The 15079-nt window shown below is 36.8% G+C and overlaps 1 protein-coding gene across 14 annotated transcripts in view; it reads left to right on the top strand.

Moving 5' to 3' along the window:
- The window catches only part of LOC127881883 (centromere protein K-like), a 49593-nt gene that overhangs the window by 20043 nt on the left and 14471 nt on the right, over window positions 1-15079 (top strand). For all 14 annotated transcript variants that reach the window (XM_052430070.1, XM_052430085.1, XM_052430083.1 and 11 more), the window contains one exon: window positions 10893-10985. In XM_052430070.1, coding sequence (XP_052286030.1) covers window positions 10893-10985 — 93 coding nt within the window. The remainder of the gene's footprint in view (window positions 1-10892; window positions 10986-15079) is intronic.

Below are 15079 nucleotides of genomic sequence, written 5' to 3'. Positions count from 1 at the left end.
ACATGTGCTGATATTTACTAAATGCTATTTGTTAATTGTATTTGTAACTGTTTTAAAATATTCGTAAATTAAAGTAGTAAGTATATAAGTGTTTCTTATTAAATCAAAAGCAGTAAGCAGTGCGAAGTAGTATGGCATATAATGTACTGCAGACTTGTTCGTAAACAAAAGTTTATAATAAATCGGATGGCTCGAATTCCGGATGGCTCGAACTATTATTGCTGGTCCCGACGAGTTCGAGCCATCGGGTTTCGACTGTAGAGTGAAAACATGTGAACACTCTGGAAGTCACATATTTGGTCCAATCTTTGAATCAAATGAAATTTGGTCAGAACATGTGTTTTCTGGATATGACGGTCGAGTTCGAAAAAGAATCGGATCGGTAAAAAAACATTGCCGCCAGGGGCGGTCATTTTCCTTATATTCATATAGTAAAAAAAGCTTGTGAACACTCTAGAAGTCGTCATGGCCGCCAGGGGGTGGGGCAGTTTTCTCTATATGTATATAGTGAAAACATGTTAACAGTTTAGAAGACACATTTTTTGCCCAATCTTCGTGAAATTTGGACAGAACATTTGTTTCCTGGATACGACGGTTGAGTTCGAAAATGGTTTGGATTGGGAAAAAAAACATGGCCGCGAAGGGGGGGGGGGGTCTTTTTCCTTATATTTATAAAAAAAAAACTTGTGAACACTCTAGTCTCCTGATTTTCTTGCAGTTTTGTCTGAGGTTTCCTCTTTCTCCCTGCTGGTTTACCTCTTCCAGACATTTTGTGATGCTTTCGTTATATAACTAAGAAATATCTCTGCAGATTAATGCAGATTTTTTTTTTTTCTGTAGGTTTAATCCTCGGAATCCAATGCTGGAAAGGAAGTGATCTCAGAACTTTCAATTTATAGAATGGGCAGTAAATCTTAACAGGAATTTGAGAGAACTCTTTATTCATCAACATACTAGTATGCTCAAGATACTCTCCCTTGAAGGTCCACATTTCTGCTAAAATGAACTGGGTTTTATTGTTTAATACAATAACCCTTATAATCAAAGATTTGTGTTGTAAAACGGATTTATTGATTTTTAATTGAAAATATAATTGCATGGTGAGTCTGAAAATAGTACATTATTGTTTATAAACAAGGCTCTCAGGGGGGTGGTAGTTTTTAGCTCACCTGAGCACAACATGCTAATGGTGAGCTTTTGTGATCGCTTTTTGTCCGTCTTCTGTTGTCCGTTGTGCATTGTGCGGCATCAACATATGCCTTGTTAACTCTCTAGAGGCCACATTTATTGTCCAATCTTCATGAAATTTGGTCAGAAGATTGGTTTCAATGATATCTTGGATGAGTTCGAAAATGGTTACGTTTGCTTGAAAAACATGGCTGCCAAGGGGCGGGGCATTTTTCCTTATATGGCTATATATGCCTATTGTAAAATCTTGTTAACTCTCTAGAGGCTACATTTATTGTCTGATCTAAATAAAACTTGGTCAGAAGATTCATCCCAATAATATCTTGGATGAGTTCAAAAATGATGCCGGTTGGTTGAAAAACATGGCCGCCAAGGGGCGGGGCATTTTTCCTCATATGGCTATAGTAAAACCTTGTTAACACTCTAGAGGCCACATTTATTGTCCAATCTTCATGAAACTTGCTCAGAAGATTTTTCCCACTGATATCTTCGATGAGTTTAAAAATGGTAACCTTTGCTTGAAAAACATGGCTGCCAAGGGGCGGGGCATTTTTCCTTATATGGCTATAGTAAAATCTTGTTAACACTCTAGAGGCCACATTTATTGTCCAATCTTCATGAAACTTGGTCAGAAGATTCATCCCAATAATATCTTGAACGAGTTTGAAAATGATGCTGGTTGGTTTAAAAACATGGCTGCCAGGGGGCTGGGCATTTTTCCTTATATGGCTATATATAGTAAAACCTTGTTAACACTCTAGAGGCCACATTTATTGTCCAATCTTGTTGAAATATGGTCAGAAGATTTGTCTTAATGATATCTTGGATGAGTTCGAAAATGGTTACGTTTGCTTGAAAAACATGGCCGCCAAGGGGCGGGGCATTTTTCCTTATATCACTCTAGAGGCCACATTTATAGTCCGATCTTCATGAAACTCGGTCAAAAAATTCATCTCAATAATATCTTGGACGAGTTCAAAAATGATGCTGGTTGGTTGAAAAACATGGCCACCACTGGGGCTGGCATTTTTCCTTATTTGGCTATAGTAAAACCTTCTTAACACTCTAGAGGTCACATTTATTTTCCGATCATCATGAAACTTGGTCAGAAGATTTGTCCCAATGATATCTTGGATGAGTTCGAAAATGGTTTTGGTTGCTTTAAAAACATGGCCACCAGGGGCGGGGCATTTTTCCTTATATGGCTATAGTAACCTTGTTAACACTCTAGAGGCCACATTAATTGTCCAATCTTCATGAAATTTGGTCAAAAGATTGGTCTCAATGATATCTTGGATGAGTTTTTAGCTCACCTGAGCGATAGCTCGGGGTGAGCTATTGTGATCACTCAGCGTCCGTCCGTCTGTAAACAATTTGTAAACATCTTCTTCTACTAAACCATTGAGCCAATTTCAACTAAATTTCATGTGGAGCATCCCTAGGTCATGGGACAAAAGAATTGTTAAAAAAAATTTGATCACATAACCAAGATGGCCGCCATGACCATATATGGTAAAAACCTTAAAAAATCTTCTTGTCAGAAACCGCTCATCAGATTTTCAAAAAATTTCACAGGGATATCTTTGAAGGCTCCCCTGCAAAAGTTGTTCAAAGAAATTTGATTCGTCAAAAAACATGGCCGCAGGAGCTCGTTGAACTTTGCATGTTTATTCGTTTTTGCCTATTTTGTGAAAACTTTCAAAAATCTTCCACATTTTTTGTCCGATCCTTTCCAAATTTGCACAGTGTCTTTATATCAATGAGGACACGAACCCTACAAAAAAATGAGCATTATTGGTCCATGAAGTACAGAATTACCTCCCCTTGAATTGAGAAAATGGTGTTTATGCAATAAAGTCCAAATTTTTCATCCAATTCTTTCCAAACTTGTTTATATATCAGATTAAAGAGAATAAAATTTTCTTTATTATGGTTTTTCATTCATGAAAATCCATAAAGGATAAGTGTTATTAATCGTTGCTTAATTAATGAACAATGCGAATTATCGGTATTGATTTTTTTCCTGACATGCCGTCCCAGATATTAACCGCTTTCAGCTGTAGACTGTGCATCAATACATCGCCGTGTTATTGACCTGAAAAATTCATACGCAGTCGGCATTAACACCGGTCATCGAGACAAATTACTGATGTGAAAACAAATCGTACATCGTAGAGGATTAAATAAACAATTACATCTGATTAAAGATTAAAGATTGCTGCCGATTTAAATCAATTTGAGTACTTTTTGCGTATATTTGATGCCGAATGGGAAGCTGTGTTTAGACTTAAGTTGAGAAAAAATGGCAACGAGATACTTGCCTGTTGGTAGCTAAAGAAACTTCAGCGTACAGTTTATAATGGGTGGCCATTCCCAGCTGTAGTCTACGAGCGGGTAGTGAACTGGTTGAGAAAAGTGGAAGCTTGTGGAAAAGCGGTTTGAGAAGTTTGTAAGAAAACCCTGAATTATCAGTCTTGTGGGAAGAAGGCATTGCGTCTCCACGCAGAGGGCCCTTATCACATAAAGAATATAAGAACCATCAAGACCAACCAGGTAGGGTTTTTATTTTTTAAACTAATACCCCGAATTTGGTCGTATTTTCTGTTGCTAAAGTTTACTGTTTAGGTTGTTTTGCATCAAAAATCGGCAAGATAGATCTAGCAAATTTGCCTTTTTTTTTTTATTAATAAGGTATGATTCATTGATTGTGAGCTTTTAAAACATTTTGACCTTTGAATTAAGCATAAATCAGGAAAAGAATTTTAACAGTAATTGAAAATACGATCAAATACGCCATTTTTGCTGACTGGGACAGGTCTTTTTTAGTTAAATAAAATGTTTTATTGAGCCCAGCAGCAAGAAATGTTTTTTTTTTACTTTTTGTAAAACAAATATGGGCAACCTACCGTAATCCAAATTCGCCGACACCTTAATTCGACGATGTTCTATTTTTATCGATTAAATGGATGATTATTGTCTTGGAATCATTTCAAAGTAATACAGCCGAGTTTAAAATTATTATTTTGTGCTATTAAACATTCATTATTTCTTAAATTATTTGCTAAATATTGCTTCATGTAACCGTTACATCGTCAAATTTGGGTCACACCAGGATACAATTATTTAGCATTCAAACAACGATTGGGATAAAAACTAGGGGAACCCATGCTGAAATTTTCAATTTTAACTGTTTAGCAGAAGCCACCATACCCAATTTTCTTAGGTGTATGTGGAGGTTTCTGGCAGCATGATTCTGTGAATATAAATGGTGACATTTGATTCTGCATTAATCAAACATGTATTATTGACTTTTTTAAAGTATGTGTGAAAAATATAATTTGTAACCACTGTTACAGGTTTTATCTGGTTCTTCAAAAGCAACACCTGCAGTCGAGTCCATGCCAGACAGAGGGTGCATGTGAATGAATTGCCTTTTGACTAAGTTTTGTGTGTTCCTTATCAAATACATGAAGATTTTTAAATATATGTGTATGTTGTTTTTTTAAGAAAATAGAATCACCAGAACAGGTACAGGCACCCTTTAAATGTGTCGAATCCAGGAGTTTCTGGGGGCCTCTGGCCCCCTTGTCCCCTGGACCCACCGAGGGCCCTGCGGCCCCCTGGCCCCCAGCTTTAAGTTCAGGATTTTCAAAATATCCAACTTTGACCCCTGCAAATGCTTTGCTAAAACTTTGGCTACAGTTTCTTAAATTTGGCTACACAAAATTCCATTTGGCTAAAATGTTGGCCACAGAAATTTTTGGGCAAGAGGAGCCCTGTTTGGATTGTATTTGGGTCATCTGGGGTCAGCAACTAGGCACTAGGTCAAATAATAGAAAAACCTTGTGTAGACTATAGAGGTCACGGTTTTCATCAGATTTTATTGAAATATAGTCAGAATGTTTGTCTTGTTAAAATCTGGATTGGGATTGACTTTGGGTCATCTAGGGTCAAAAACTAGGTCAGATTAAAAAAACAAACTTTTGTAGACAGTAGAGGTCACAGTTTTCATTAAATCTTTATGAAATTTGGCCAGAATATTAATCTTGATGAAATCTGGGTTGGGATTGTATTAGGGTCATCTGGGGTCAAAAACTAGGTCAAATCATAGAAAAACTTTGTGAAGACAATAGAGGTCATAGTTTTCATATGATCTTAATGAAATATGGTCAGAATGTTTATCTTGATAATATCTGATTTTGGATCGTATATAGGTCACCGGGCAAATTCTAGTAAAACCTTGTGTAGATGAAAGAGGTCACAGTTTTCATCACGTCTTAATGAAATTTTGTCAGAATGTATTAATTAATAAAATTTGGCTTGGGATTGTATATGGGTCTTATAAAATTTAAGTTCATGAAGCAAGGTTAGTCAGGTGAGCGATTCAGGGCCATCATGGCCCTCTTGTAAAATAATTATGTTTGCTTGAAAAAAAATGGCTTCCAAGGGGCGGAGCATTTTTCCTTATATGGCTATAGTAAAATCTTGTTAACACTCTAGAGGCCACATTTACTGTCCGATCTTCATGAAACTTGGTCAGAAGATTCATCCCGATAATATCTTGGACGAGTTCAAAAATGATGCCGGTTGGTTGAAAAACATGGCCGCCAGGGGGCGGGGCAATTTTCCTTATATGGCTATAATAAAACCTTGTTAACACTCTAAAGGCCACATTTATTTTCCGATCTTGTTGAAACTTGGTCAGAAGATTTGTCCCAATAATATCTTGTTATCTCAGGTGAGCGACTTTGGGCCTTTCAGGCCCTCTTGTTTTGTATGTCTACAGTTGTTTATAGTGAAACTGTTAGTCACATTTTTAGTTCAATCTGAATGACACTTGCTGAGTGCAGATGCTGTTATCATATCTTGATTTAGTTTACTCAATAAGTTTTAATAATATCATCTTCAAACATGCTGACAATCTTTATGAGCATTATATAGCCAATGTAGACTCAAGGAATGTAGACCCTGTGAATGTCAGGCCCCAAGGGTTTTGCTCATGATTAACTTTTGTGATCACCTTTTGTCAAATGTCTGTCTTCCGTTGTATGTCATGAATATTTGCCTTGTTAACACTGTAGCTGCCACATTTATTGACGGATCTTCATGAAACTTTGTCAGAAGATTTGTCCCAATGATATCTTGGACAAGTTAAAAAATGGTTCAGGTCTGTTGAAAAACATGGCCACCAGGGTGCCATTTGTTGTTTATTCTTCATGAAACTTGGTAAGAACATTTGTTCCATTGATATCTTGGGCTGCAAAAAACAGGTCATTTCTTTTTATCTCAGGTGAGCGACTTTGGGCCTTTCAGGCCCTCTTGTTTTAGATTGTGAATGGGGAGGACTTTGACCCCAAATTTGACCCAAAAAAGTACAACAATACAACATTTTTCCTCTATTATATAAACTTGGTACCATAAAACGGCACTAGTCCCAAAGAGACCATTGTTCCAAATGTCAAAATAACTAATTCCAAATTCATAAAATAAATTCCCAATTCGCAAAAAACATCGGCCAATAATTGCATATGCACACTTTAATCTCTATTGTCAAAACATTGCTGTCTACACAATAGGTCAGTATCAAGCTGAGAGTGTTTTCACAATAACACACACTTAATCCAGTTTTGTCAAGATTTTCTTCAGATTGTCTGTTTACTCAGTACTGTCTACAGTATAATTATTGCTTCAATAATGAGTCATCTAAAAGACCGTAGCTATAAAGATACACCATGTTTGATTCAAAATGAAATTTGAGGAAATATCTATTCAAAATCAATCGCGATATAATTTAGTTAAAATGAACAACGAAAGTTTTAATCGAAATTAACAGATTTCAATTGTCTCTAAGCTACTTAGTTTTAATGCCCCCGGATCGAATGATTGGGGGTATGTTGTTTTTGGCTGTCTGTCTGTCAGTCAGTCAGTCATTGTATGTGTGTGTCCCAAAACTTTAACCTTGGTCATAACTTTTGCAATATTAAAGATAGCAACTTTGGCATACATGTGTATCTCATGGAGCTGCACATTTTGAGTGGTGAAAGGTGAAGGTCAAGGTCATCCTTCAAGGTTAAATATATGGTTTCAAAGCGACGCAAAAGGGGGCATTGTGTTTCTGACAAACACTTCTCTTGTTATGCCCCCCCCCCCCTCCCTTCGAAGAAGAGGGGGTATATTGTTTTGCACATGTCGGTCGGTTTGTCCGTTGGTCCGTCGGTCGGTCCGTCCACCAGATGGTTTCCGGATGATAACTCAAGAACGCTTAGGCCTAGGATCATGAAACTTCATAGGTACATTGATCATGACTGGCAGATGACCCCTATTGATTCTTTTAGGTCACTTGGTCTAAGGTCAAGGTCACAGTGACTCAAAATAGTAAAATGGTTTCTGGATGATAACTCAAGAATGCTTAGGCCTAGGATCATGAAATTTCATAGGTACATTGATCATGACTGGCAGATGACCCCTATTGATTTTCAGGTCACTAGGTCAAAGGTCAAGGTCACAGTGACTCGAAACAGTAAAATGGTTTCCGGATGATAACTCAAGAATGCTTACGCCTAGGATCATGAAACTTCATAGGTACATTGATCATGACTGGCAGATGACCCCTATTGATTTTCAAGTCACTAGGTCAAAGGTCAAGGTCACAGTGACTCAAAACAGTAAAATGGTTTCCGGATGATAACTCAAGAATGCTTACGCCTAGGATCATGAAACTTCATAGGAACATTGATCATGACTGACAGATGACCCCTATTGATTTTCAGGTCACTAGGTCAAAGGTCAAGGTCACAGTGACTTGAAACAGTAAAAAGGTTTCCGGATGATAACTCAAGAATGCTTACGCCTAGGATCATGAAACTTCAGAGGTACATTTATAATGACTGGCAGATGACCCCTATTGATTTTTAGGTCACTAGGTCAAAGGTTAAGGTCACAGTGACTCGAATTAGTAAAATGGTTTCCGGATGATAACTCAAGAATGCTTACGCCTAGGATCATGAAACTTCATAGGTACATTGATCATGACTGGCAGATGACCCCTATTGATTTTCAGGTCATTAGGTCAAAGGTCAAGGTCACAGTGACTCGAATCAGTGAAATGGTTTCCTGATGATAACTCAAGAATAATTAGGCCTAGGATGATGAAACTTTATAGGTACATTGATCATGACTGGCAGATGACCCGTTTTGATTTTCAGGTCACTAGGTCAAAGGTCAGGGTCACAGTGACAAAAACGTATTCACACAATGGCTGCCACTACAACTGACAGCCCATATGGGGGGCATGCATGTTTTACAAACAGCCCTTGTTTATAAAAAAATCAACACACACGCGCTTTCCATGCGTTAACATGACGTTTTACATAAGCAGCATAATTTGTGTGGGCCCTTTATCAGAACAAAGAATGAACAGTATACACAAAATATACTGTGAAACCATTTATTTTCGACAGCACAAAATTTCGTCATTTTTATAAAAATGACGATTTCGTCAGCACTTAAATTCGCCGATTTCTGATTTTGAATTTAAAAAAAATTGCGTCAGTCAATATCCGATTTGTGTGTAATACATATTCGCGATCAATCGCAGTTGCAAAAAATCATGGTACGAATGCGGGAACACAGTTGAAAATCTCTGCAGGAGGTGGGGCCTGTTTGTCACATGCCAATTAACTAGTCTTTTGTTATCAAGGGACAGTAATGGACCCTCTTAATGTATGCCATTCACACGTTCATTGTTATGATTAGCGGACAAGTGGGATCGAATAATCGTTAACGAGTGTTTGTAACAACAAAGCCAATTGCCAATTAGTCTTATTCTATTATTATAATTGCCATACTGATAACAATCAAATCGTAATCTGGAGGTTCCAGATTGTTAAGTGTTTTTTTTTCCAAATAAAATGCTTTTTTTATTCTGATATCGACATTAAAATTATAAACTCTATGTGTGTGTTTGTTGTTAAAAAGTAAACTACCGGTAAATAAATCAATAATGTCAATAATTTAAAAATAAATAAATTGATACATATAAAATAGTAATAAGTGTGGTTAAACGCAAACAATCAAACAACAAACAGCAATTAAAATATTCTTTATTAATTTGTGATAAATACGCATGTTGATCACACATCGTCATCTTTTCATTTGGTGTATTGTCTTTTATCGGCATTCGCTATGTGATGGCTAATATGCAACACCCCTGAAAAACACAATGCACCTAATGGGTAATAAAGTTATAAACAATTAGCGCTTATTCATTACCATTCTACATAAACGAAGTCAACGCATTCGATACAGCTGTACTGCACACGCGTTTTAAAGAAGTGTAACGTGTCAGTTAAGTACCTTGTGTAATCTACATCCCTTTGTGTCAAAACCGGATTAATCTTGATTACGAAACAGCAGTGAATATGTGCATGGATTATGTTGGAATTTAATGCCTCATGTCTACGGTAAAATTTTAAAATATTGTTCAACTTAGTGTTTGTTTTTGTTCAAACATAGAGCATGATTGTTCGTTAGGATCTTAAATTCGCCGATCGGTCGACTGACGAAATTTATGAAAATTAATGCCTGACGATTAATAATGGTTTCACAGTACCTGACTTATGCACTGTTTATTGGAAGCTAGAATTTTATAACATGGCGTTCACGTTAAAATTCAAAAGCGTGTTTCGGATTACAAATTTAATTATGGTCATAAGAGAATGCAACTTTATCATTAACAGTTTTAGCTAAATAAAATAAATAATACTTTGTTTAACGGCTTAAATTGTCAAAATAAATGTTTTGACAATATTTAGCATGAACTGCACAATTTCCACGAGAATTATACCAGGTTTCCATCATCTGTCTCCTTAGTAACTGGCCACAATTTTTTCGTGGAGGAGAACACTGTAAGGACTGATTAGTTTGGTAGGTATAGCAATGCCAACAAACTGCCACAAAACCACTGAAACTGTCCAGTTACACTGGGTTATTCTCGCTTAAATGATTCACAAGGGTTCGCATCTTCAGTGCCATGGAGCCATACTCTTGTACTACTCGTTAAGTACTATGTAACCAAATTGGATGTTAAATGAAAACAGACAAACAAATTACGGTACCGATTATAAATTGTGCATTTATACAATTCTGACTTTAAAATGGGGATAATGTAACAAATATTGAGTCCAGTGCATAGTTTCCAGACTTTGATTATAGCAAAGTTTCATCGACGGTCGAGTCTACTGACGCAAACCTGGTTCAGTCTGAGGCAGGTTATCCTACAGAACATGAGGCTCAAAGTCCAGATTTTGACAGTTGATACTTTCAAGCACGGGTTCAGTTTAAGAGTGATTGCTTTAATAAACTCATTGTTTAGTGTCGATAGAAACAGGATTTTGCAGGAAATCATTCACCACTTTGATGTTAATATGCAACTTTTTATTTGAACATGTTTTATATAGTTTTCAGCATAATTAATAAATTCCCAAATTTGGATGAAAGCGCTGCTAATTTTCCCAATTTGATCGGTACTTTTCCCAAATTTGTGAGGAAAAATGCTGCAATAGCTGTATATATTGTGTATGAACAGATAGTGTATAGCGAAGCGATGAATAAAGCCCCATTAGTGTCTCAATTTTCATCTGATTAGTTTGAATCATTGGATATACATGTAGCATGCATAAAAATGTCTTTAATTGTTTTATCAGTGAGGAAATGAAGAAAGAAGAGTTACAGGCAATAATTAGAGTTGCAACATCCAAACTGTCTGAGACCAACTCCTACAAGCCAACACGTGAGGAGTAAGTATGCATCACTTTGGGTATTATCAGACCTCTATAGAAAGTAGTAAGTATGCATCACTTTGGGTATATACAGACCACTATACATAGTAGTATGTATGCATCACTTTGGGTATATACAGACCACTATACATAGTAGTATGTATGCATCACTTTGGGTATATACAGACCACTATTGAAAGGAGTAAGTATGCATCACTTTGGGTATATACAGACCACTATTGAAAGGAGTAAGTATGCATCACTTTGGGTATATACAGACCACTATTGAAAGGAGTAAGTATGCATCACTTTGGGTATATACAGACCACTATACATAGTAGTAAGTATGCATCACTTAGGCTATATACAAACCACTATAGAGAGATAAGTATGCATCACTTTGGATATATACAGACCACTATTGAAAGGAGTAAGTATGCATCACTTGGGTATATACACACCACTATAGAGAGTAGTATGTATGCATCACTTTGGGTATATACAGACCACTATACAGAGTAGTAAGTATGCATCACTTTGGGTATATACAGACCACTATACAGAGTAGTAAGTATGCATCACTTTGGGTATATACAGACCACTATTGAAAGGAGTAAGTATGCATCACTTTGGGTATATACAGACCACTATAGAGAGATAAGTATGCATCACTTTGGGTATATACAGACCACTATAGAGAGGAGTAAGTATGCATCACTTTGGGTATATACAGACCACTTTACAGAGTAGTAAGTATGCATCACTTTGGGTATATACAGACCACTATACAGAGTAGTAAGTATGCATCACTTTGGGTATATACAGACCACTATACAGAGTAGTAAGTATGCATCACTTTGGGTATATACAGACCACTATAGAGAGATAAGTATGCATCACGTTGGATATATACAGACCACTATTGAAAGGAGTAAGTATGCATCACTTTGGGTATATACAGACCACTATAGAGAGTAGTAAGTATGCATCACTTTGGGTATATACAGACCACTATAGAGAGTAGTAAGTATGCATCACTTTGGGTATATACAGACCACTATTGAAAGGAGTAAGTATGCATCACTTTGGGTATATACAGACCTCTATAGAGAGGAGTAAGTATGCATCACTTTGGGTATATACAGACCACTATTGAAAGGAGTAAGTATGCATCACTTTGGGTATATACAGACCACTATACAGAGGAGTAAGTATGCATCACTCAGGGTCTTCCCCAGGCCATTTAAGCGCCCCTTGCCGGGGCGCTTGAATTTCGAAATCAGAGTCCCCGGGGCGCTTGAAATTTTCCGATCAGTGTATTCTTCAGTAAAAGAAAGTGGAGATTGTCAAAAAAAATCAAGGTTTCCCTATCAGTGTATCAATCGTCCCTGTTTTAAAAGAGCACTCGGTACCTACTTTCACAAGTAATCGCCATAAACACCACATGGGGTAATGAATAATCCACTGATATCAGAATAGCATGACGCGCGTATCGATTATTCTAGCCACATTACACGGTAATATAAATGCTGACAAGGATGTATCTAGTAACTTTCCAGTCGTCAAACTGTGAAGTTCATCGTCCAATCGGTTACGCGAATGCTTATGAGGGCGGGGTTAACTATCGACCATTATTTTTGATTGACGTCGGGCATGAAGTAAGAGTTTATCGCAGCTTGATTAGTAAGAAGTTGTACCATTTGAGTAATATAAACCGGTAATTAGTACAGTACAGAACATTAAAGACGGTTTAGGGCATCATCATCACACCTTTTTACTGTAAACAAGTGTTACCTATGACTCATAATTAATACGAGAAATTAATTGCAAGTGGTAAACAATTAATTATTATAGCGAGTAAGTTGTGCAAAGGACTCCCGGTTACAATTATGTGATAACAATTTATTTAATTCCAGTACATGTATATTTCAACATGTCCATTTAAAGAACTGATTAACCTCGTTTTTCTGACATTTATTCGACACGTAATGCGCTTTAACAAATTTTCGTTGAATTAATTACGCACACTTGTAAATGTTTCGTCCGATAATCGATAGTTAGAAGACTGATGATGGCAACCGGCCGTGTTCCTCGTGGACAACGTGAATTTCATGCATAATTCCGTCAAAACATTTATTCGACTCGTAAAGTGTTTAAACAAATGATCGTTGAATTTATAACGCAACGGTTAATATTTGTTGAAATCTCAAATGGGAATAATTAAATGTGTAATCCGAAACCCATTCCCGTAAGTCGATGTTAACGCGTTTTTAATCCGAAACACACTTCCGAATGTAAATGTAACCGCAACGTTAAATATTTTTGCTTCAAATTAGCAGTGCAAATTTATTTTGTGTCGAATCTTTTTCTCAATTAAAAAGAGCGCGAAAATTATGCAGCATGTACAACGTCGCGTCTATTGCATACAAATGGCGTGTATTGAGCGTTTTAACATGCACACAACAGGTCAGGGGATTGACGCATATTCAGAGGCAATATTTCATCAAATCTATATATAGTCACTTAAAAAATGGCAAGGTTTGTGTTAAAGAAGTAACTGAAAGCTTTTATCGTAAATATTTACCAGAAAGAGATTGATAAAAACGGAATAAACGGGATTATCGGGTAATAAATAGAAACTTGAAAAATAGTAAGTATACAGTAATAGAGTCGGGTTGAAACGGATGTATTGGGGAATCGTTCGAGTCGGGATTTTACTATCTGTGCGGAAAAGTTTTAAAACAATTAAACAATATAAAAAAAAAATATTTTTAAATGACTGGGGGATTTTTTTTTGAAGAGTCATAGCGCACCAAATGACGTCTTTTGACGCTGTTTTTCTTTGAGTTATAACGCACCATAGAACGTGAATTGACATGTTAATTTTTTTTAAATCAACGTCGGGAGGGGACACCCCTCCCGATCCCACCCCCGGGGCGCCTGAAAAAATTCCTGGGGAAGGCACTGTCACTTTGGATATATACAGACCACTATTGAAAGGAGTAAGTATGCATCACTTTGGGTATATACAGACCTCTATAGAGAGGAGTAAGTATGCATCACTTTGGGTATATACAGACCACTATACAGAGGAGTAAGTATGCATCACTTTGGATATATACAGACCACTATTGAAAGGAGTAAGTATGCATCACTTAGGCTATATACAGACCTCTATAGAGAGGAGTAAGTATGCATCACTTTGGGTATATACAGACCTCTATACAGAGTAGTAAGTATGCATCACTTTGGGTATATACAGACCACTATTGAAAGGAGTAAGTATGCATCACTTTGGGTATATACAGACCACTATACAGAGTAGTAAGTATGCATCACTTAGGCTATATACAGACCTCTATAGAGAGGAGTAAGTATGCATCACTTAGGCTATATACAGACCACTATTGAAAGGAGTAAGTATGCATCACTTTGGGTATATACAGACCACTATTGAAAGGAGTAAGTATGCATCACTTTGGGTATATTCAGACCACTATAGAAAGGAGTATGTATGCATCACTTTGGGTATATACAGACCACTATTGAAAGGAGTAAGTATGCATCACTTTGGGTATATACAGACCACTATACAGAGTAGTAAGTATGCATCACTTAGGCTATATACAGACCACTATTGAAAGGAGTAAGTATGCATCACTTTGGGTATATACAGACCACTATACAGAGTAGTAAGTATGCATCACTTAGGCTATATACAGACCACTATTGAAAGGAGTAAGTATGCATCACTTTGGGTATATACAGACCACTATACAGAGTAGTAAGTATGCATCACTTTGGGTATATACAGACCACTATAGAGAGGAGTAAGTATGCATCACTTTGGGTATATACAGACCTCTATAGAGAGTAGTAAGTATGCATCACTTTGGATATATACAGACCACTATTGAAAGGAGTAAGTATGCATCACTTTGGGTATATACAGACCACTATACAGAGTAGTAAGTATGCATCACTTAGGCTATATACAGACCACTATTGAAAGGAGTAAGTATGCATCACTTTGGGTATATACAGACCACTATTGAAAGGAGTAAGTATGCATCACTTTGGGTATATACAGACCACTATAGAGAGGAGTAAGT

The sequence above is a fragment of the Dreissena polymorpha genome, chromosome 5 (assembly GCF_020536995.1).
Source record: "Dreissena polymorpha isolate Duluth1 chromosome 5, UMN_Dpol_1.0, whole genome shotgun sequence".
Lineage (NCBI taxonomy): Eukaryota > Metazoa > Mollusca > Bivalvia > Myida > Dreissenidae > Dreissena > Dreissena polymorpha.
Note: the sequence above shows the minus strand (reverse complement) of the source record. Positions and strands in the feature narration are given on the sequence as shown.